This window comes from Simochromis diagramma, unplaced genomic scaffold (genome assembly GCF_900408965.1).
Source record: "Simochromis diagramma unplaced genomic scaffold, fSimDia1.1 OVJJ01000578.1, whole genome shotgun sequence".
Classification (NCBI taxonomy): Eukaryota; Metazoa; Chordata; class Actinopteri; order Cichliformes; family Cichlidae; genus Simochromis; species Simochromis diagramma.
This window is the reverse complement of record NW_024387395.1, coordinates 355923-377659: the sequence shown is the minus strand read 5'-3', so window position 1 is coordinate 377659 and position 21737 is coordinate 355923. Positions and strand designations below refer to the sequence as shown.

General features: G+C 51.4%; 4 protein-coding genes across 8 annotated transcripts; 3 read left to right on the top strand and 1 right to left on the bottom strand.

Moving 5' to 3' along the window:
* The first annotated feature begins 846 nt into the window (after window positions 1-846).
* LOC120720370 (protein PET117 homolog, mitochondrial) lies at window positions 847-2113 on the top strand. The gene is made up of 2 exons (XM_040010035.1): window positions 847-1069; window positions 1958-2113. Exons 1-2 carry the CDS (start codon window positions 974-976, stop codon window positions 2105-2107), a joined length of 246 nt encoding a protein of 81 aa, XP_039865969.1. The 5' UTR covers window positions 847-973; the 3' UTR covers window positions 2108-2113.
* Window positions 2114-2212: 99 nt separating this feature from the next.
* kat14 (lysine acetyltransferase 14) lies at window positions 2213-6978 on the top strand. The gene is made up of 10 exons (XM_040010027.1): window positions 2213-2502; window positions 3386-3507; window positions 3591-3712; window positions 3796-3968; window positions 4046-4480; window positions 4565-5148; window positions 5255-5388; window positions 6161-6336; window positions 6410-6600; window positions 6679-6978. The coding sequence occupies exons 1-10, from the start codon at window positions 2241-2243 to the stop codon at window positions 6850-6852; spliced, it is 2373 nt and encodes a 790-aa protein (XP_039865961.1). The 5' UTR covers window positions 2213-2240; the 3' UTR covers window positions 6853-6978.
* A 2489-nt stretch (window positions 6979-9467) lies between these two features.
* On the bottom strand, window positions 9468-19192 carry dzank1 (double zinc ribbon and ankyrin repeat domains 1). 5 transcript variants are annotated; one of them, XM_040010032.1, is made up of 20 exons: window positions 19015-19192; window positions 16087-16207; window positions 15863-16010; window positions 15714-15780; window positions 15583-15622; window positions 15143-15365; window positions 14790-14907; window positions 14588-14701; window positions 14361-14444; window positions 14162-14284; window positions 13924-14085; window positions 13618-13852; window positions 13434-13537; window positions 13230-13313; window positions 13050-13152; window positions 12469-12524; window positions 12306-12383; window positions 12098-12225; window positions 10946-11020; window positions 9468-10709 (listed from the first exon to the last, which is right to left on the bottom strand). In XM_040010032.1, exons 2-20 carry the CDS (start codon window positions 16193-16195, stop codon window positions 10559-10561), a joined length of 2202 nt encoding a protein of 733 aa, XP_039865966.1. In that variant the 5' UTR covers window positions 16196-16207; window positions 19015-19192; the 3' UTR covers window positions 9468-10558. The 5 variants fall into 5 exon arrangements, with proteins under 5 accessions (XP_039865966.1, XP_039865963.1, XP_039865962.1 ...); XM_040010029.1 differs by lacking the exon at window positions 19015-19192 and adding an exon at window positions 18848-18949; XM_040010028.1 differs by lacking the exon at window positions 19015-19192 and adding an exon at window positions 17849-17961.
* On the top strand, window positions 18379-21737 carry polr3f (polymerase (RNA) III (DNA directed) polypeptide F). Its single transcript, XM_040010033.1, has 9 exons — window positions 18379-18494; window positions 18874-18991; window positions 19098-19165; window positions 19250-19317; window positions 19389-19501; window positions 19851-19994; window positions 20146-20253; window positions 20598-20789; window positions 20863-21737. Exons 1-9 carry the CDS (start codon window positions 18433-18435, stop codon window positions 20938-20940), a joined length of 951 nt encoding a protein of 316 aa, XP_039865967.1. The 5' UTR covers window positions 18379-18432; the 3' UTR covers window positions 20941-21737.

Here is a 21737-nt window from a genome sequence, read left to right as displayed (position 1 = left end):
TCATAGGTGTCAAACTCTGGCCCGCGGGCCAAATTTGGCCTGCAGCCTAATTACATTTGGCCCGCGAAGCCATACCAAATTACTATTAGAGCTGGCCTACTGGTATTATACAGCTAATATATATATTGTTTAGTATTAAGCTTTGCTTGTTCCATATTCAGTTTTTCAGCAAAACTTGTTTGAGTCCATAAGAAAAGATTCATTCTTATATCTAGAGGAAGATTTTTTTTTTTTTTCAATAAATATTAGTGTTAGCCCGCAACTTTGTTCCAGTTTTGAATTTTGGCCCACTGTGTATTTGAGTTTGACACCCCTGCGGTAGTTGATTAGAATTGGCACCCACACCTTTTGTTCGCTTTAGTTCACTTTGTGGAGCATTGGACTGCCATTACCTCATAAGACTTTGTTGTTACACTATCTCTTACCGCATACTACTAAATCTCCATTTGCACTATCTGCCTATTTGCACTACTATGCCTCCTTACTTGAATATTGTATATTGCATAGCTTTTTTTTGTTATACGTAAAATTATATTGTATTTATTTAAATTTTTACTTTTTAATTATTTTATTTGCATTTTTTAATCACTAGGGTTTGAGAGTAACGAAATTTCTATTCTCTGTATGTCCTGTACATGTGGCAGAATTGACAAATAAAGTTGACTTGACTTGACTTGACTTGACTAGTTCTGTTTGTTTTGACTGTGTGCTTGCATGGTTATTTCTCCTGTAATGCAATACATGTCTATGTTTAAACTGTGACAAAACTATCAATAAAAATTACAGTGTCAAAAAAAAAAAAGTAAAAAAAAAAAAAATGCGTACTTCAAGCGTGCAGACCCTGAATTGGGACACAGCCTGCGTGTGTGTCACACACTCCGGCCGGTGGGGGCGGTGTAGCTCAGGTGAGCGTAGAAGAAGAAGAAGACCTTACCCGCTGCTACCCGCCGTTAGCCGGAGCTGAGACAGCGTGATGTCTGCGGTCTCTAAGGTGGTCCTGGGAGTGTCCGTGGTTCTGACCGTGAGCACCGTGGCTGCGGTGCACCTCAAACAGGCCTGGGACAGAGAGGTAAGCCGGGCCGGGGCAAGCCGGGCTAACATCTAGCCTGCGTGTGCCGGAACGGGTCACGGGGGCTAACGAGGCTAACGCTAAAGCACAGGTGGTGGTTAAACTCAATTGAACGGACACAGGTGACGTCACACAGACGTTAAAAGAGTAATAATAAATAAACACGATAATGACGATAAACAGCAGCCAACAACCGCTTCCTCCAACGCTTTTCAAAATAAAAGACTCAGTTGGCAGGTAAACAATGAGTCCTTACATTTATGGCTCAGTTAGCTAATCAGGCGTTATCTGAGTTAACTTTAGCTCAGGTGAGTGCAGAACACGTGACTGACAGAACTGCAGTGGGGTCAGATTTTTCATTTCTGATTCTGTGACGCTTACAGGTGTGCCTTTATTTTGGAGGTGCGTTTTCTGTCGTGTGACCTCTGTGAGGTCTCGAGTCCTGCTCTTAAATAACAAAGAAACAGAAAATCCCACACCTGGGTTTAAGGTGTTTGCACCATGAGAACAAAGCTTGGAAGCTGCTGGAGGCATCTCACCTGTGACACCTGTTTCAGTAATCGGTGATCAATAATAATCACTTTCTCCAGCACCTTACAAGAAACCCAAGAATGCTTCGCAACACAAGTCAAAAAGGTCAAAGGTTTAAGTTTGTGTGTTTAAGTTGAACGACGACTCCTCCTATGGGAGAGACTCCACCTTTGAGGGTTCTGTTGCAAGGGACAGAAAGCAGACCGGACTGTGTACAGGTGCTGAGGGGCGGAGCACTGAGGGATTAATGAGTGAGAAGCAGGATCTGTAAGTGAACCAGTGGAGATTCATGAGGGCGGGGCTCACATGTCCCCAGAGCTTGATCAACGATGAGTGGTCTTTGTGTTTGTCGTGCAGCGCCTGCGTGAGGGCGTGGTCAGGGATCTGGAACGGCTCGAGCGCAGGAAAGAGAACCTGCGGATGCTGGAGGAGCAGCGGCTGCTGACCCGACAGCTGGAGGAGGAGAGACGCCGCAGGGAGGCCAGGCTCCACCCACAGGACACCTGAGAAAAGGTAAACACTCTCGTGGACCTACGCTATCGCGTTCCCGAGTCTCCTTATGACTGGGTCACCTGTAATGTTTCTGCTCTTGCGTAGATTGCAGCGGTCACCTGCCCAGGTGTGCTGTACCTGAAGCAGGATGATGGACAGCAGTGGCGAGCAGCTGGTGGGAGGGGAGGACGAGGCAGCCTGCACGTCGGCGTCGGACGGTCTGGAAGAGGGGGAGGTGGAGGGCGAGACGCTGCTGATTGTTGAGTCGGAGGACCAGGGCTCTGTGGACCTGTCACATGACCAGAGCGGCGACTCCCTGACCAGTGACGTGGGTGAGGACACCGACGGGGGGTGGGCCTGCGAGGACATGTCCTTCTACTGCGACCGCTGCCACAAGTGGATCCCCGCAGGTGAGCTGGCCAATCGCAGCGCTCCGTTTCTGACGTGACCGACGTCACTACCTTCTCCAGTAGGTGGCGCTACCTGCTGCCGAGCAATCTGAAAATGTGACATCAGCAGACCGCATGCCACCGATTGGCTGGTCAGGTGTGTCATTCTGTGAGTCATGAGAGCGAGTCTTTCGGGAGTCCACGAGTCTGACAAAACGCCGCAGACCGAGCAGGAGGCACGCCATCGCCTCGGCGTCCTGCTTCGTTCTCGTTCATGTCGCGCACAAGCGATGTCACAGGATGCTCGGCCTTGTTGCTATAACAACCCAACGCAATCAAGTCTGTGGGTTCCCGGCGACACCACAGTTGTAGCTACGGGGTAGGACGATATGCTGAGAGCGTTATGGCGGGAACAAAAGTGATCCAGACGCTCCGCTGCGTTCGTGCTCCCACCGCGTGCTGGCCGGTCCGTCTCACATGGCGCTCATTAAAGCTGTCACGCGAATCAACGGTCGTACCCGCTGAACTCTGAAGCGCAATCTGCACCTCTGCGCGCGGTAGCTTCCTCCACGTGGCCCCACCTTCAGGCACGAGCTCCTCCTCGCGTGTGCACAAACGCCGTTTAGCCCAGCTCCAGAACACGGCGTGAGCGTGCTCTCGGTTAAGTGTCACATGACGCGATGGACAATCACATGATATGAGCCCTAATGTGACCTCTGACCGTGCTGTAAGCAGGTATGAGAGTAAAGGTGAGGTCTGATGTGGTGTGGGTGGAGCCAGACAGGAAGCTGTTAGTCCAGCTCGTCTGCAGCTTCATCAGTTGAGAGCAGGCACTGGTGGTAACCTAGGAGACCCCCAGCAGGTGTGCGGCAGCAGCTGACTCTGTACCTGTGATCGTCCCCAGCTCAGCTCCGCGGCGAGCAGCCGAGCTACCTGAAGGGAGACAACTTCTTCAAATTCGTCTGCTCCGACTGCTCCGAAGATGGCAAGGAGAGCTTTGAGAGGATGAGGCTCACCTGGCAGCAGGTAGGACTTTAGCCCCGCCCACACACACACAGACACACACCTCAGATACGCGGCGTGCTGACGGCGGCTTCTTCCTGCGACAGGTGGTGATGTTGGCCATGTACAACCTGTCTCTGGAGGGGACGGGCCGGCAGGGCTATTTCAGGTGGAAAGAGGACATCTGCGCTTTCATTGGTCGACACTGGAACTTCCTGCTGGGCTCGAGGTCGGTCGCAGACGGACAATAAAGTTTTGCTCTCCATCGTTAACGTGCCGGCGCTCACGTTCGTGTTGCGCTCTTCTTTGCAGGAAGAAGACGTCCACCTGGTGGAGCACGGTAGCGGGCTGCCTGTCGGTCGGAAGCCCCGCCTTCTTCCGCTCCGGAGCGCAGGAGTTTGGTGAGCCTGGCTGGTGGAAGCTGGTCCACAACCGACCTCCGACCCTGCGACCAGAAGTGGACAAATCCGTGACAAAGACTAAAGGTAAGCCGCGATCGAATGCTGGCTCCCAACTGGACGGTGTCTGTTGACCTCTGACCTTGGACGCCATTTACCCACAGCGTCCAAACCTGTGCTGGACCCGATTATCACCGTGGAGGGTCTGCGCAAACGCGGAGCTCGGAACCCCGTGGAGAACGCCATGCAGCTGAAGGAGAAACGCTCGCGCACTCAGGAGGCCAAAGAAATCCGGCGGGCCCAGAAGGAGGCGGCGGGCGGATACACGGACCGTAGCGCCGCCTCCACGCCTGTCAAACTGGGTGGAGGCCGTGGTGCAGGCGGTGGGCGGCGCCCAGATCTGGTCCTGGAGAAGGGCGAGGTCATTGACTTCTCTTCGCTCAGCTCCTCAGACAGAACGCCACTCACCAGCCCGACGCCATCGCCTTCACCTGACTTTTCTGCCCCGGGAACGCCAGCCTCGCATTCGGCGACGCCCAGCCTGCTGTCGGAGGCAGACCTTATCCCTGACGCCATGCCACCACAGGCGTTGTTCCACGGTGAGGTAACACCTGATTGGTGCAGGGTCATGTGGTTTTATGTGATGTAAGCGCTGATGGCGTGTTCTGCTTCCTCCAACTCAGATGATGAGGAGATGGAGGCGGAGGGGATGATCGACCCGGGAACCGAGTACATCCCGCCTGCCAGTGCCAACCTGGGCACCCGCAAGAAGCTCCGCCCACCACCGCCTCACATCAAGCGTGAAGCAGAGAGCGAGGAAGACGAAGGCCGTGACCACGACTTTGAAGAACCCGTAGGACAAAGTGAAGACACCCCGCTGTCCGCAGGCGGCGGTGGCGGGGGACCTGAGCGCAGAAGGACGACTCATCCGGAGAATGCTGCCGGCACTGCCGGCAACGCCCAGAGCCCTCGCTACGCCGCTCTCAGTCTGTACGAGGAGAGGATGCTGCTGCGAAGGCTGGACGCTTGCCCGCTCGCGTTGGCCGTCACGCCGCAGGCTAAACGCCTCCACAGGAAGTTGCTGGTTCGCCAGATAAAACGACAGAGGAGGCACCCCTTGCTGGACATCGACCGAGTGGTCAGCGCCACCCTCAGCCTGGTGGGAGGAATCTATGGCGCCCAGGAGGCGGGAGCACAAATCGGCGGCGGTGTGAAAGGGAGGTACTGTACCAGCAGCCAGGAGCTGCGGATTCTCGATCGCTTCCAGGTAACGCACACACTTCCTGTCCGTCCATGTGACGCGCCCGCGTGCACCAATCACTGCAGCTGATGCAGCGTTCACACTGTTCGCTTCACCTGTCCGTTTTTTACAGACCGGCGTCTCCGGCAGGCGAGGCGTCCAGCAGCCGTCCGTGTCCTTCTGGCATCGTCTGATGGGAGCCGAAGGAAGCCTGGAGCAGACCATCAGGAGCCCGTACACCTCCCGCCTCCTCAAACCCTACATCAGGTAAACCTCCGGGTCAGAGCCACACCTGTGGTCGGAGTGTCCTCTGAGCTTCCTGCGAGGTGGAGGTCTAGGGCTGTGCGATATGACCAGAATCTCACGTCCCGATATAAGACAGCTATCGTCCGATAACGATATAAATCACAAAAACGTAACATTTCCTGTAAGTTCTGTGAATCTCGGGCAGCTCGACTTGCAGGAAGTGTTTCCAGCTGCGCGTCATGTAGCTGGAGTCGAGTGTTTTAACAGATGCATGAAACGATACATTTTTAGACATAAGTTGTAACGGCGCCGTTTCTTTGCGAGTATTTATTACACGGCGTGCTGCGGGGAGAAGCCTGCTCTAACGTTTGAGTCTAAGGTCTATTTTTTAGCACCTGGCGGCTCTTTTTTGCTTCTCATCCGTAAACACTCTGCATCTTTCACGTGATTCAGTTTATTTTGAAAAGTCTCAACAGGATCTTGAGCTTTATTGTGAAAGGTTTATGTGGAAAATAAACAAGCGGACATGCGATGGTTTTGCCGTCGTTGTTGCTAACGACAACGCATAAAACCAGGCGCTTGTGCGTCCGTGGTGGTTATATTAAATATAAGAGAAAGAGAACTTCAAGAAATGAATAATAACTACAGTGACATCAGAACATGAAAAATATTACCGTAAACAGTTTATTTTGCGACACCACGAAACAAACGATAGATGTTTTTATATCGTTATATGGAACAGCCCTATGGAGGTCCACATCCGCGTTCTCCATCTTTCTTTTCTTTTGTCTAGGCGGGACTACGAGAGCCGTCCGCCGAAGCTCCGGCTGCTGGCCGAGATCCGAGCGTACCCGCACAGGAAGGAGCCGGGCTGGGCACCTGAACCCGACGCTCCCATCGACTACTGCTACGTCCGTCCAAACCACATCCCCTCTGTCAACGCCATGTGTCACGACAGCTTCTGGCCAGGTAGCACGCTTGCCCGTTACGCCCCGTGGCGCCGTCCAGCCGTGGCTCAGACCTCCGTCTGCTCCTCCCACAGGTGTGGATCTATCCGAGTGCCTGCAGTACCCTGACTTCAGCGTGGTCGTCCTTTACAAGAAGGTGGTGGTGGGCTTCGGCTTCATGGTGCCGGACGTAAAGTACAACGAGGCCTACATCTCCTTCCTGCTCGTCCACCCCGAGTGGAGGCGGGCCGGCATCGGGACCTTCATGATTTACCACCTGATCCAGGTGCGACTGCAGGTGGGCGGGTCAGGGGCGTCCGTGCTGCTGCGACCATCCTAACGTGTGTGTTTGTGCGTGTTTCAGACGTGTATGGGGAAGGACGTGACGCTGCACGTGTCGGCCAGCAACCCCGCCATGCTGCTGTACCAGAAGTTCGGTTTCAAGGCCGAGGAGTACATCCTGGACTTTTATGATAAATATTACCCCGTGGACAGCGCAGAGTGCCGCCACGCCTTCTTTCTGCGACTGCGGCGCTGAGCCCCGTCCCCAGCTGACCTGCACCTGAGGCAGGTGTGCAGCTGTCAGTACTGTGAGGAACATCTGGGACTGTGTGTGTGCTGCTGTTTGTGTTTCTGAGGTATTAAAACCAAAGTGCTGAAGCTCCGCCTGCTCTCTCGCCTGCTTTACACTCGATCGCCCTCCATCCTAACCACTCGCTGCAGTCTGCCATCAGCACGCTGCTGGGAGCGAGCAGGACAGGCAGGAACTGTTACCCTGCACATTTCAAATCCAGGTGCGCTCTCACGCCACGCGGTGTGCACGCAGACGTTAACAGCGCTTCAGTTAGAGCGCCAAGTTTCAAGTGTTACTGTCATGTACAGATAAACAGAGCAGCCACATCTACCCATAATGAAATTCTTTGGCTCGTGCTCCTCAGCTTTACATGAGCATATGGAGAGTGTGCAGAAAATAGCAGAAACTATAATGAAAAAGAGAAAAGGATTCAATATTTAGAGAATTTACGACAAGTTGGTTTTTACAGGCTGTGCAAAACTTGTGCAATGAGCATGTAAGTGGCATTAGTTGAAGTGACAGTCCTGTAATCATAGTGTGTAATTGTGTGTATACTGTCAGCAGTTCAAAAGCCTGATGGCTTGTGGGTAAAAACTGTCTTTGCATCTGGTAGTGCGGGTCTGGATGCTCCTGCTGGACGTGTGAAAAGTCTGTGGCCGGGATCTGCTGCGTCTTCCTCATGCAGCGCTGTCTGCACAGATCCTGCATGGCTGCCAGTTCAGTCCTGGTGATGCGCAGTGCTGATCTCACCGCCCCCTGCAGAGCTTTGCGGTGCAGAGCATTACAGCTGCCGTACCAGGCAGTGATGCAGCCAGTCAGAATACTTTTAATGGTGCATCGATAGGTTGTTCGTATTCTGGGGTTCATGCTGAACCGTCTCAGGCGCCGCAGGAAGAAGAGCCGCTGTCTTGCTGCTCTTGTGATGACACCAACATGGTGTGACCAGCTCAGATCCTCGCTGATGTTGATGCCCAGGAATCTGAATCAGCTGACTCTCTCCACTTCTGCTCCTTCGATGTGGATGGGGGCGTGGCCTCCCCTCCGGTAATCCACGATGAGCTCCTGGTTTTACCAGCATTTATACATGTGCACAAACAAAGAATTACTGAAGCGAATTCATGCTCTCATCGTCCGATCTGAGCCGGCACACTGGACGTCAGTCGTAAGATAATCTAAATTTAATTTGGCATCTTAATGTAAAATAATCATAACATGCTTTACTGTAAGTTTACCTTTAAATCCATTTTACTTAAAGAGGCTTTTTCTCACTGGAGGATTACATACATATCACACATATTAATTACGAGGCACTTTGTTTGGCAACCCCCCCCCCCCGAAGGGTTGATACCAGAATCGCTCCTGATGCAGAAAGATGTGAACACCTCTATCCTGCACGTGCTCAGTTCATCGGGGTCAGGCAGCCTGGTGTCAGATGTGAAGGTGACACCTGGTTTATTTCCAGAACCACCAGCAGGGGGAGCTGCAGGAAACAGATTTCTGGACACTTTAACTCTGACACGTGATTGTGTGCAGGGTATTTGCCATTGTGTTTATGTTGTTGATGCAGTGTAACTAGTTAATAATAACAAAACCCAACAATCATATGACCCCCTATGAGCAGCACTTTGGTGACAGTGGGAAGGAAAAACTCCCCTTTAACAGGAAGAAACCTGCAGCAGTAGAAACCTCAGTGGTGCACACAGCTGATGGAGCAGTTTTTATCAACAGTAGCTAACCTCCACCCGGCTGGCTATCCGAGCCGAGGCAGTCACAGTCTGGAGGGCTCAGAGAGCCGTCTCGACTCTTCACATTTAGCCAAGTTTGTGTCACCAGAAGAAACTCCAGATATCGAGAGGTGAAGAAGTCATTCAGTCTTATCTGTTAGTGCCATGAACCAGAGCAGCCTGCTTCACACAGGTCACAGGCCGGATGGGATGCACAACCCCGGGGATGAAGGCTCCGCCCTCCCTCTGCTGAGGCTGACAGGGACATGTGGAGCTCAGGTACGATCCCCCTGGCGAGGAACCACCTGAGGTCCAAGACCACATGAATGCAGCAATGCCTCATTAGACAAGGACTAAACTTTACCAACACACCAGCCCGTTTCACCGTCTGTGGTTGTGGAATCATGCTGCCAGTGTCACCTGTGCAGGTGTTCAGTAAATGTTGTATGGGTGGTGTGTTCATGGTTAGCTTTGTCAGACTGTTAGACAGTAAGCTGTGACTGAAACAAACCTGGAGGATGAGTGTGGACTGTCCTTGTACCTGATGAAGGTCAGTCTGAAGCGCCGGGTCGCCCCCTGCAGGCAGCAGCAGTACACAGAAAGGTCTCAAACCTTAAACCATTCTGTAATTTCCAGCTGGGCCGACTGCCCAGAGGTCTGATCGAATTAAAGTCTGTGAGAAAATGAACATCCTGATGACCTCTGACCTCCGTGAACTCTTTACTTGCTGCTTTCAGGTGTTTTGAAGTTTATTTTGGAGGAACAGGAAGCAGCGCACCATAAACGAGATCAGGTACTTGTTTTTCTGTTTTATGGGCGGAGCTGTTAAATCAGACTCTAAAATAAAGAGAAGTCTCATCCCGAAATATTTTATTACTTGACCCTTGGCAGACATCTCGACACGTAAGTAAGTAAAGTTTATTTATTAAGCGCTTTTCGTAGACAGTCACAAAGCGCTGTACGCGAAGGTTAAGATAAACAGAACGTTAGTAATAAAAGAGACAATATAAACTATATAAAAGTTAAATGTAAATAAAAAAAATGTTAAAGGCGTTGATCAACAGAAGGCTTGTTTAAACTGAAACAGCCTTTGTACAGCTTGGAGGCAAGAAAGAGAAGATCTGTCCAAGCTGGTAAACAGGACGTGACAATAATCTAAACACAACGACACAAATGCATGAACACTTTTCCAGATCAGCTGAGGAGACCATATGTCGCCGTTTAGAAATGTTCCTTAAATGAAAGAAACAGGAACGAGACAGAGATTTTACAGAGTCGAGGCCCAGAGACGAATCAGATATTTGACTTAACAGAAAGAAGCAAGAACCTGACTGACTTCAGATTGTAGTCCAGGATGAGTTACGATCGTTGTCTCGGTCTGGTTTGTGTTTAAAACAAGGTAGTTGTTAGAAAGCCAATCAGAAACCTGAGTTAAGCACTGGACTAGGGTGGACAGCGACTCCAGCTGAGCAGGCTGACACATGCAGCTGAATGTCATCGGCATAGAAATGATAAGAAATGACTGAATAATGCAGCTAATGGAAGCATGAAAATAATAATGGACCCAAAACTGAACCCTGTGGAACCCCACAGGTTGGGGGGCGACGTTAGAGGCGAACCTGTCAGTCCTAACAGTAAAGCTCCTGTCTGATAAGTAGGAAGAAAACCAAGTAAGGTGGAGCCAGATATATGCGCCAAAACCTGTTAGCTTGTTAGCGTTTTTATGGTCAATGCTATCGAAGGATGCGCTGAGACAAAGCAAAACGATCACAGAATAATTCCTGCATCAGAACCCACCAACAGATCCTAGAGACCCGGTCTCGGTGGAAGCCGGACTGAAAGGGTCAAAAATCTGTAATCTGCATGTCTGCGCTGACAGGAAGTGATGTCACTTTCTGAGCTGTACACATCACTTCACGTTCAGACCAATCAGAAAAAAATCAGCTTCATCTTGAGTTCATGATTCCCAGTTTGCCCAGTAAGTCCAGTCCAGACTGAGATGCCAGAAGAGACGCCATGCTGCCGCAGCCCGAGCTCACCGCCACATCATACGCCGTCTGACCCGCAGCGTTCCTCCGCCTCACGTTGGCCTTACAGCTGAAACCAGGGACAGAGAGGATGATGTCATTATGACAAGTGGGAGGAGCAACAACTGCAGGTACTGTGCTGCATTCAGTAGCAACTTGGAACTTTCAATCTCAGTCAGACCCGGCACACTGTTGCCACACCAACCGTCTCTCGTTCAAGATCTAAGAAGCTTTGACTCTGAAACACACCTGCAGGCGGCCGTGTTTACACAGAGACACTGAATGCAGCATTTAACTCAGACTCACCTGAGCAGGACCTCAGCACACGGCACACCTGCAGACCCCAGAGCTGCAGCTTCATGCAGAGCAGTGTTCTTCATCCTGAGGAGGAGGAGGAGTGTCACCACACACGAGCATCACAGGGTCTAAATAATGGAAGCTAGTAGCTACAAGGACCAATCAGAGGGCTCCATCAGCACCTCATCCAGAATCTGAAGCAACCAGTGTGCGGGCAAGTTTCAGGTAAGTATAGTGAAGTGGGCGGAGTCTATGGGATGTTGTTATGATGAATGAAGACCTTGAAGGTGATCTGCTCGATCCACGAGTCTGAGAACTGTCAGCCAATCAGAATCATGCATGAAATCAGCTGATAATAAATCGATTTGTTGATCAATTATTAAGTCATGTACTAACAGAGACTTGGAGGAGAGAGACCTGATATTTAATAATCCACATTTCACTGTGTTACTCTTTGGTTCAGATGTGGATACTGTATTGTTCTTTCTTTGTGTTTGTGTTTAAGTTGTTTGTTGCTGGTTTTTAGTTTGTTTTTTGTCTGTTTGGCAGCTGACACAGTCTCTATGGAGATGGGTTTTTGGGGGGGTAGCAGGAGGAGAGAAGCTGCAGAGAGGCGTGTAAGACTGCAACTCTGCTTCCTGGTCCCAACTCTGGATAGTCATATTTTGGGGGGTTTAATAAATTTGTCCATATTTCTAGAAATGAGAGCTGCTCCATCCAAAGTGGGATGGATGCCGTCTCTCCTAACAAGACCAGGTTTCCTCCAGAAGGTTTGCCAATTATCTATGAAGCCCACATCGTTTCTGGGACACCACTCAGACAGCCAGCAGTTTAAGGAGAACATGCGGCTAAACATGTCACTCCTGCTCTGATTGGGGAGGGGACCAGAGAAAACTACAGAGCCCCACATTGTTTTGGCAAAGTTACACACCGATTCAATATTGATTTTAGTGACCTCCGATTGGCGTAACCGGGTGTCATTACTGCCGACGTGAATTATGATTTTACTGAATTTACGTTTACCCTTAGCCAGCAGTTTCCGGTTTGGGGTTGCTGCTCTGGTACTGGGGGCGGGCCCTCAGTAGACACACCTGTGGGATCATGTGTCACCTTGCTCTAGCTGTAAAAAAAAACAAAAAAAACAAACAAACCTGGTCTTACCGTCCAGACTGTTGGTCGACGTCGGCGCCTCGCTGCACCAAAACAGGTAGGACGTCATGGTGACCATTTACCACGGCAACTGCCAAGGCGTGTAGGCCATCGCTCTGGCAGCAGGAAGGATCCGCCCCCTGGCGAACAACCACACACACAAATGTAAAGCGCGTCAGGTGACCCTGAGCAGGCTGTCGGTGCACGCAGAGGCTGGTACCTGGTCCAGGAGCTGCTGGATGACGCCGACCTCACCTCGACCCGGACCCAGCTCCGTCAGCAGCTGAACGTCCTTCACCTGCAGCCAGACAGCCAATCAGAGAGGAGCATGAACAGGTACAATCAGCGAGGAAGTGAACTCAGCTGTGGGCGGAATTTCTCACCGGCGGTTTGGGCGTCAGGTAAGGTTTGGAGGGTGGAGTCGAGAGCTGGTCACTTCCTGTCCGACACCAAAATAAAAGCACAGATCGATCAGCAGCTTCTGATTGGCTGATGTAAATGAAAAATCAATCACACTTTCTCTCGATTGAACATGGCACACACACACACACACACACACACACGTACACTGACACAGACCTACACTCACCCCCCCTCCAAGCTCACGTCTTCCATGTTGTGAAATGTGATGATTCATGTGCTGAGGTGGATCTCCCTGTTGGAGCTCAGTGTGGGGGGGGTCTTTTTCCTCCTTGTCTTTCCTCGTGTTGCTAACTGACGTACTGATTATCAGCTCAGCTCAGGTATAATGATACAACATAAAGAGGTCCCGCCCCTTTCACACTCTACTCTGTTCTGACTGGCCAACACCAGAGCACTCCCCAGCAGGTATCTGACCAATAACATGCCTGCAGGTTAATCGGACCAACACAGGTCTAAGTCTGAGGTCGGTTTTGGTGAAATCCGAGGAATCTAATTGGCTGAAATGTTGAGCTGAATGTCTGTGTGTCACATGGGCTCTCACCTGTCCACCCTGTTCGCTCTGCAACGCTGCTCAGAGTCTTGCTCCAGCTGGCGAGCTCAAATCCTCCACCTGGAGATCCCATGCTGTCATCGTCAGCACCCACCTGAGACCACACCCCACTCGTTAAACTCGTTAAATAAGCACGATGTTCTACGCTCAGCCCACCTGTTACAAACACACCTGTTTTTCTTGAAGCTCGGCTGCTGCAAAGCTGACGGTCAGACTGACCTCACGGCGATCCTCCTGAATCACCGCAGAGACCATCTGCAAGGAAACACCACAGGAAGTGACCTGCCTGCACCTGCTCGTGTAAAACCACCTTCTGATTTAACACACGGCGATGTCACTGCTGGACAGGTGAAGGGCGTGTGAGGTGTGATTTACCCGGCCCAGACGAGGCTCTCCCAGCAGTGCCCTGAAGGGGGCGTTGTTCTGGGCATAGCTCCTCAGGTGAGCGCATATGTGATCCAGCTGCTTCCTCCAGTAACCTGAACATGACAGGTGTCACACACGGAACAACGCCTCTGTAACCCCGCCCCCGACACTGAGACTGTGAGTTGGGTTTTACCTCGTCCCGGGCTGATGGCGGTGAGCGGTGGGTGGCGGTCGCTCTGCACCTGCTTCCTGAGGAGCTGTAGCGCTCTGTGCTGCTCCTTCCTCTGCAGCTCAGTGCCTGATGGGTAATAGAGTCCTACAGTCTGTGTGCACTGATCCACAGTGGGTGTGGCGATCTTCACACTTCGCGGAGGGTGCAAAGAGGCAGTGGCCCGCCAGGTGGCGCCACAGGCAGTCTGCACTCCCACCTGCACACAAAAGGAGGGAGCTGACTGGCTGGAATCGAAGGAAACACGTGGAAGACGTGATGTCAACATACCTGGCGGTTGGCGGAGCCCTTGACCGATCGTGTGATGTCACCGCAGGATCCGAGTGGGACCAGTGCTTCCAGGAAGATGCCGCAGGCGGTGCAGTAGGAAGCGTACGGGTGTGCACTTGCTCCACAACGCTGACACGTCACACAGCGGGCAGCGTGGGCGGGCTGAAAACACACAGTGTCACTACAAATCCCACAATGCCTCACTCCACACTGCTTTAGGTGTCAGGTGTGCGTTCACCTTGGAGCCGCACCAGTCGCAGAATCTCGCGTCGCTCCGGTTTAAACGTTTACATCTGGTGCAGGACAACATCCTGGTGTGCACTCCTGGGTCAGAGGGCACAGCGCTCCTGGCTCCGCCCACCTGAAGCCATGAGGAGTAAAGAGAGCGTAAACTGTCTGTAGGTGAGGCTATACAGGTGTGGTCAGCAGCTGCTTACCTGCTGCAAGCGGCTCTCGCAGGTCAGACAGCTGAAGGCGTCGGCCGGATTCCCACTTCCACAGCAGACACACATCACATGACCCTGCATCCACCACAGGTAAACACCAGGGTGTGTGTGTGTGTGTGTGTTTGTGTGTGTGTGTGTTTGTCTGTGTGTGTGCGTGTCTGCGTGTGTGTGTGGGTGTGCGTGTGTCTTTGTGTGTGTCTGCGTGTCTGTGTGTGTACCTGCAGAGTGATGCCTGCCCGTGGCTGCAGCTGTTGATCGATGGCAGCTTCACACACCAAACAGCTGTGTGTGCTGGCGGGGACTAGAGCCCCACAGAACACACACAGCAACATCTGACACACACACACACACACACACAGATTCAATGTCAGGTGTTCAGCTGGACGTGGCAATGCTCTTACAGGTGAGTGCATGCAGTACCTGTCCTCCCTCAGCAGGTGGCAGCCTGTGACCGGGCAGCAGAGGAAGCGCCGCTCCACACTGAGCGCAGAACTGAGCGAGCGGGTCGGAGGGGCGGCGATGCAGACAGCGAGCACACCTGGATGCACAGAAACTGTTGCTTCATCTGGTTTACACTGTGAAGCCAAAAGTATGTGGACACACCTGCACACCTGGGCAATGAGTGGAAATCAATCAAACTGAATGTATTTATTTAAAAAAAGAAAGAAAATGTTTTCCTCATTTTCCTTCTTCTTGGGACGTTCACCGGCTCTGTTTGACGAGCCGTCCACAAACTTTTGGCTCTGATGGAGGGCTGTACCGTGTGCTCGTACCACAGGAAGTCGGTGTCTCGCTGCACTCGTGTCGTCTCCGTGCTCTTCAGCTGCCTCAGGTCACCTGACTCCCTAAAAACCGCAGGTTGGGAGCGCTGAGATGAGGCGAGCTGGGCGCCGATCTCAGAGCCATGACGACCGTTCAGAAAACGAGGGCCTGACTGAAGGGAGTGATTTCCCATCATCCTTGGCTCTGGACACAGGAAACAGGAAGTGTGAAGCTCTGTGATTGGTCAGATGAAGAGAAAGAGCAGGTTTACTCCCCACCGCCCCATGTTAAGGGGGGAGTTCTTCATTTTGACTGTCTGCCCACACAGTATCCTCTGATTGGTATGTTTTCTCTGTAATGTTGTACGTCTTTACCTGTCAGTACGGTAAGACTTGAGGTAGCTGTTGTAATGTACCGTATTATGAATAAAGGTGAATTTAACTGAACACACCTGAGCTCTCAGCAAGAAAGGATGTTCCTTCAGGCGGTGGCTGGAAGGCAAAGGAAGCATTTCTGTGAATCATCAGGTGTGTGCAGGGGCAGCTGGGAAATATGGTCTGCAGCAGGCAGGTGCGCGATTACCTGCAGGAAGTCGTCCAAAGGATCCACAGAGAAAACCTTGGTCACTATGGAGCTCTCTCTGCCGTCACTGCAGACAAACATAAACTTTATTGATCTACACTGTGAAAAAATCTGCTTCCGGTACGCACTGATGTCAGGTGACCACTCACCTGGTGACAGCCACCGCTCGGACTGTCACCCGGCCTGCAGGCAGCAGGATGGGCTGGCTGTACTTCCTGCTGCTGCCTGCTGCTCCATGATGCCCCGCCCCCGGCTTTGAACCATCCAGAGTGTAAAAGATCAGAACACCTGCAGAATCTGCACAGACACACCTGTCACATGACCTGCTGGATGGATGGATGCTGGGTGGATGAGCAGACGGTTGGTGTTCTACCTGACTGGATGGACACAGGTGTGCTCGTGTCGATGTGGTTCTTGGCTCGATGAGTCTGCAGGTGGATGATGGGAATGATGAGCGGAGCTGACACTGCCCCTGCTGCCATGACAACAACCGTCTGCCAACCAATCAGTTAGTCAATAAATCAGTTGTTCGGTTCCCTTTCAGACAGTAAGACGTCCTCGCCGGCTTTGTCCCAACATACAGTTTCACTCATTCATGTTTTTACTCAGTTACTTCTGCTGAGTAGCCTCATACTGTCTCATGCATCTGTAAAATACATGGATGGAGCTGAATCTGTGTCACAGCACAGAGAACAAAGCAAAGAACCGACCGCCTGCTGCACAGAGCAGAGAACCTCATATCATAACAACAGGTGCGATAATGAACCCTCTGTACACAGAAGCCGGGCGACCAACACGCAGCACGCGTTGGTCGCTCTAGCATCGGTCCATGAAACGAGGCAGGAGCCTGATGGATACGAACTCCCAGAGCGGTGTCCGACAGGAGGGCGGGATATCGACGTGCACCTGGGCCGCATAGGTGGTGGCTCATGTTCCTGTAGCTTTATTCTGTAGTACAGAATTCACCTGCTTGCTGCTATTACTGCACATTCACCTAATGTATAAACTATATATATATAATGTTCTTCCTCTCCCGCCCCCCCATTTTTGCACATGTCGAGGAGCGTGTCAGGTTACATTTCACCGTGTGTTATACTTCTATAACTATGCATGTGACAAATAAAGAACCTTGAACCTTTACGGCGGTTTGCAAACACCTCCGTCAGATTTCAGGCTCTGCAGTTCTCAGCAGCTCAGTGCGGCCACATAAAACTGCTTTGGAGTGATTCCCCCACTGAACAGTCCTGATCCAGAACCTTTACTTGGAAGAACAAAGCCAGTGCTGACCCACTGCCAGGCGCTGCAGCCTTTCCTGGAGGCTGGTCGCCATCCTCTGAGCTAGACCCAGCAGATGCTTGCCCGACTCTTTGTGTTGTTTGTTAAAATGATCTATCATTGATAAAAAGAGTGTAAAGTTCTAGCTGATCCACCACATTAATTTAATTTTAACATGTCGTGTAGCTTTCTGGATGTTATCCTCATTGGGCTACATACTTATTTATCATACAGACTATACAACACTGAAAATCTAAATTCACGTTTTAAGTAACTGAGATGTTTCATTATTTGGTGTAAAGCCAATTAAACAGACTATGTATATATCCACATGTATGCTTACTGCATTTGATGTATTTAACCACATTTAATACATATTACAGAATGAAACACTTGTGGACAGAAACAGCTTTGATTTTGCCACCTCATCTGATTTCCATGCCACCCTAAGAACATGTCTTTAGATGCGCCCCTGCTCCCGGTGACCGTCTGTCTGTCTTCTCATCTGTCGTCTCCAAACATCACAGCGGGTCTCACAGCCTTCTACATCAGGCCTGACACTCGTCTCCACCACCCGTGACCCAGTGGGGCATGCAAGTTACTGGTGTGAGTCCTCTGAGAGGACTGAGGTGTTAACATCTCAGGTTTCTGGGAGGGTTTCCTGTTTTCCTGAAGGTTTACCTGAACAAAGCCTGTGATTGGTCCCCGTGTCTTTACCGTCTCTTTGTTAGTTTGACTGAAGCTGCTCTTACTTTCACTGTTTTTTTCTGAGCCTTTGAACGGGGCCGGTTCTGGTTCGATGAGCTGCGTATGGCCGGGACACGCCGGTAAATAAAAACAAACAGAGACAGTGTTCTTACCTGGATGAAGGCCCAGGTGATCAACGGGACTGCTGCCGAGTTTACCGGAGTGTCACCATAGCAACGGGCTCTGTCCGCGGGGACGCTTGTTTTAAACGCCTAAACGACAGAGGTGGGCGGTGCTGCCAGTTGTAGTTGTAGTACCCGCCCACCTCTGCGTGCTGCGCAGTTAGAAACGTACCCTTTAAAGTTTACATTGGTGAAAAATGACCGTAAAATTTAAAGTCATATATTTCTATATATGATATATTTTATAAATCACCGGGACAAGCTGCTGTACGTCATCGTCACAGGAACAGAGGCCGCCGGCCTAATACTGAAAAAGACCAGTCAAAGAAATTTATTTAAATAAAATTAAGCAAAGAAAGAAAGAAATACTGTGACACAGTCAGGCCGGGTATCTATGCTTAAACACAAACAAAAGGTCGGGATCTGACCGCGGTGTGGTTTTTAATCAGGCGGATTTCAGGACGCTTCCGGTCGCTTGGGACACGGAAGGACCCCAGCGTGTGCTCGCAGTCAGTCACAATATTAGCTCACAAGCTAACTTAGTAACAGCCCCGCGCAGGCAGGAAGCGCTGGAGATGGCTGAGGTGAAGGTGAAGAAGGAGACGAACCTGTCGGACCCCGTGGAGGTCGAGAACAGGTGAGGGGAGGAGCGGGGCCGGCGGGCCGCTCTGTCCGCGCACCGGACTCCGGACGAATACTGTCGCAATTATCGCCTGTACCGTTCTGCTCGCGCACACAGCGCCTGCGTGCAGGTCATGAACGCGCGTTCACACTGCGCCGCACTGCTGGTCACTTCGGCGTTAATCAGAGTCATCAGCTGGCGTCGCACGACTAACATCTGGACATGTTCTGGTCTTTAATGGCGCCTCTGAGCTAAAGTTTGTGCCTGCTGCTCTTCATGTGCAGCCTGAGCAGCCGAGACACAGCAGGCGCAGAAAACGATTAAAACTCAGAGTTTAAACAGAGAAACAGGTTTACTGTGATTTTTACCGTGTGTGCGTGCGCGTGTGTTCCAGGATCAAAGAGCTGTGTCAGCAGTTCCCTCAAGGTATCACGGACCAGGTGATTCAGAACGACATGCCTCACCTGGAGCCACAGCAGAGAGCCATGGCCATCAACAAGCTGCTCTCATTGGTCAGTCTGATGATGTCACTCACCTCCAGAGCGTGAGGAGAATGGCGCTCTTTTTCACTCTGTGTGCTGAGCGGGCAGCAGGTTGATGAGGTGGTGTTTGTTTCAGGGTCAGCTGGACCTGCTGAGGAACAGTGCAGGTCTCCTGTACAGACTGAAGGACTCACAGAGCACCAGGTAAACACACACACAGGTGTAGGAGTGTACTTCCTGTCAGGTGATTGCTGGTGTCTGAGCTGCTTCCTGTCTGTTCTGTCTCAGTAAAATGAAGGGCTCAGACAACCAGGAGAAGCTGGTCTATCAGATCATCGAGGACGCAGGAAACAAAGGTAACTGAGTACTTCCTGTCCCCGTTTGGCTCGCTGCCGTGGCGTGCCGTGACGTCTGCATCTCTCTGCAGGAATCTGGAGCCGAGACATCCGCTTCAAGAGCAACCTGCCTCTGACCGAGATCAACAAGATCCTGAAGAACCTGGAGAGCAAGAAGCTCATCAAAGCTGTGAAGTCTGTGGCCGTGAGTCCGTCACGATCAATAATGGCTGTATCAGCCTTATCGCTGATCAATAATCAATAACATTAGCTGCTGAAAGAGTAAACGTTTATTTAAATATGTGCAGAAAAATCAGCTTAAAATGTGGAAAAATTAAAAAACTTTAAATTCTAATTGTATATATTTTACAGATGTTTACGACAAACATCTGTAAAATATGTAAATCAGCAAAAATCTGGAAACTATAAAACAGTTTGGAAATGAACACATATAAGTAAATAAAAATTAAAGACGTGACGTCTCCGTGTGTTTCCTGTAAACAAACGCTGACGTGATGATGTCATACTTTCTCTCTGCTGGCGTGTTTGTGCAGGCGTCGAAGAAGAAGGTGTACATGCTGTACAACCTGCAGCCCGACCGCTCTGTGACGGGCGGCGCCTGGTACAGCGACCAGGACTTTGAGTCCGAGTTCGTGGAGGTTCTCAACCAGCAGTGCTTCAAGTTCCTGCAGAGCAAGGTACAAAAAACTTCATTTCATTGTCCAAACGGCGCCCAGCAGGAGGAGGCAGAGCGGCGCTCTGAGGCGGGAATAGGGCGGGGCGGCCTTCTTTCCTGTCTCAGAGCTATGTGAACCGTCATGTGACCCTCGTTGTGTTTCCTGCGTCGAGGCGGAGGCGGCGCGGGACAGCAAGCAGAGTCCGATGGTTCAGAGGAACAGCTCCTTCGCCACGTCTCACGAAGTCTGGAAGTACATCTGCGAGCTGGGCATCAGCAAGGTGACGTCACACCTCAGACGCACCAATCACAGCACAGCGTTAACCTGCAGACAGCTCCACACGCACACATTAGATGCAGCTGGGCGCAGATGCTCAGGCAGGCGAGCGTTACCTGAGGAGGCGGGAGCGTAGACTTTATACCTCATCCTGCGTGTAAACAGTCCCCTGGACTCAGGCTAATGACCCCGGTCCAGGTGTTTAAGGCGGGGTTTAGTTGATCTTTGGCCAATCTGCTTTCCTGGTCAGGTGAATGAAAGCGACCATGAGACGAGGTGAAAGGGCGGGGTCGACAGCACGGACCTATTTATCTGTGCGTGTGAATCTGGTGTGTGTGCTTTCCTCAGGTGGACCTGTCTATGGACGACATTGAGACCATCCTGAACACGCTCATCTACGACGGGAAGGTGGAGATGACCGTGATCGCCGCCAAGGAGGGCACGGTGGGCAGCGTGGATGGGCAGATGAAGCTGTACCGCGGCGTGAACACCATCATCCAGCCCACCGGCCTCGTCAAGACGCCCTGTGGACTCTGCCCGGTAACGCGCTGCGCCCACATGTACCCAGGGCCGCTCTCAGGGCACCCGAACTCATCCCGTTTCCTCTCCGCAGGTGTTCGACGACTGCCACGAGGGCGGAGAGATCTCGCCATCCAACTGCATCTACATGAGCGAGTGGTTGGACTTCTGAAGCCACGCCACGCGTTTCTCTGTGACGGAAGCTTCACTTCCTGTTCGTCGCAGACGTGAAGAAGCTGGCGGCCTTAGTTCCGATGGTGACGATGGCGTGCAGCAGTGTGTCCCGGTTCTGGAGGCGGAACGTTTGTTTTCTGGAGTTGCTTCAATGTTTCTGTTTGACATCGTTAATCTTTGAGGTCGTCTTATTGGTCCCGTCATGGTCACATGGTCTCAGATGTTTTGGTATAATGCCGCTCCCACCTGCAGACGCTCTGTAGTACAACCGCATTTTTGTGTGTGTGTGTGTGTGTGTGTGTGTGTGTGTGTGTGTGTGTGTGTGTGTGTGTGTGTGTGTGTGTGTGTGAGCGAGCTCCAGTGTCCTGATTATAAAATGATTGAGAAGGAAAATAATTTTTCTTTCTTGGAACCAGTTTTTGACCACCAGGTGGAGCTGTGGTTGCTATGCAGGGAGGCAAACACCTGCAGCCAATCAGAGCCGTTTCTGGTTGTTTGAGCTGAAGGGAACATGTGGACGTTTCCACCTTCATGTTTAAAGTTTTGGCCCTGGCTGCTGGTTTCAGGGACGAGGCGGGGGAAACGGCCCTGAGCGCGGGCTGTCAGGCCGCGGTCTCTGGGAGGGAGAGCAGCGGTCACATTGGCCTGGACCTCCTCAGTTCTGGTTCTGAAGAGCACCAGAGGACTCTGATGAGGCGCTCTGACACTCAATCTGTTCTGTGATTATTTTGGTCCACGAGTGTCGTGATTTGGTGTATGAATAAAGTGGGTGGAGACTTAGCCGTGTGGCGTTTA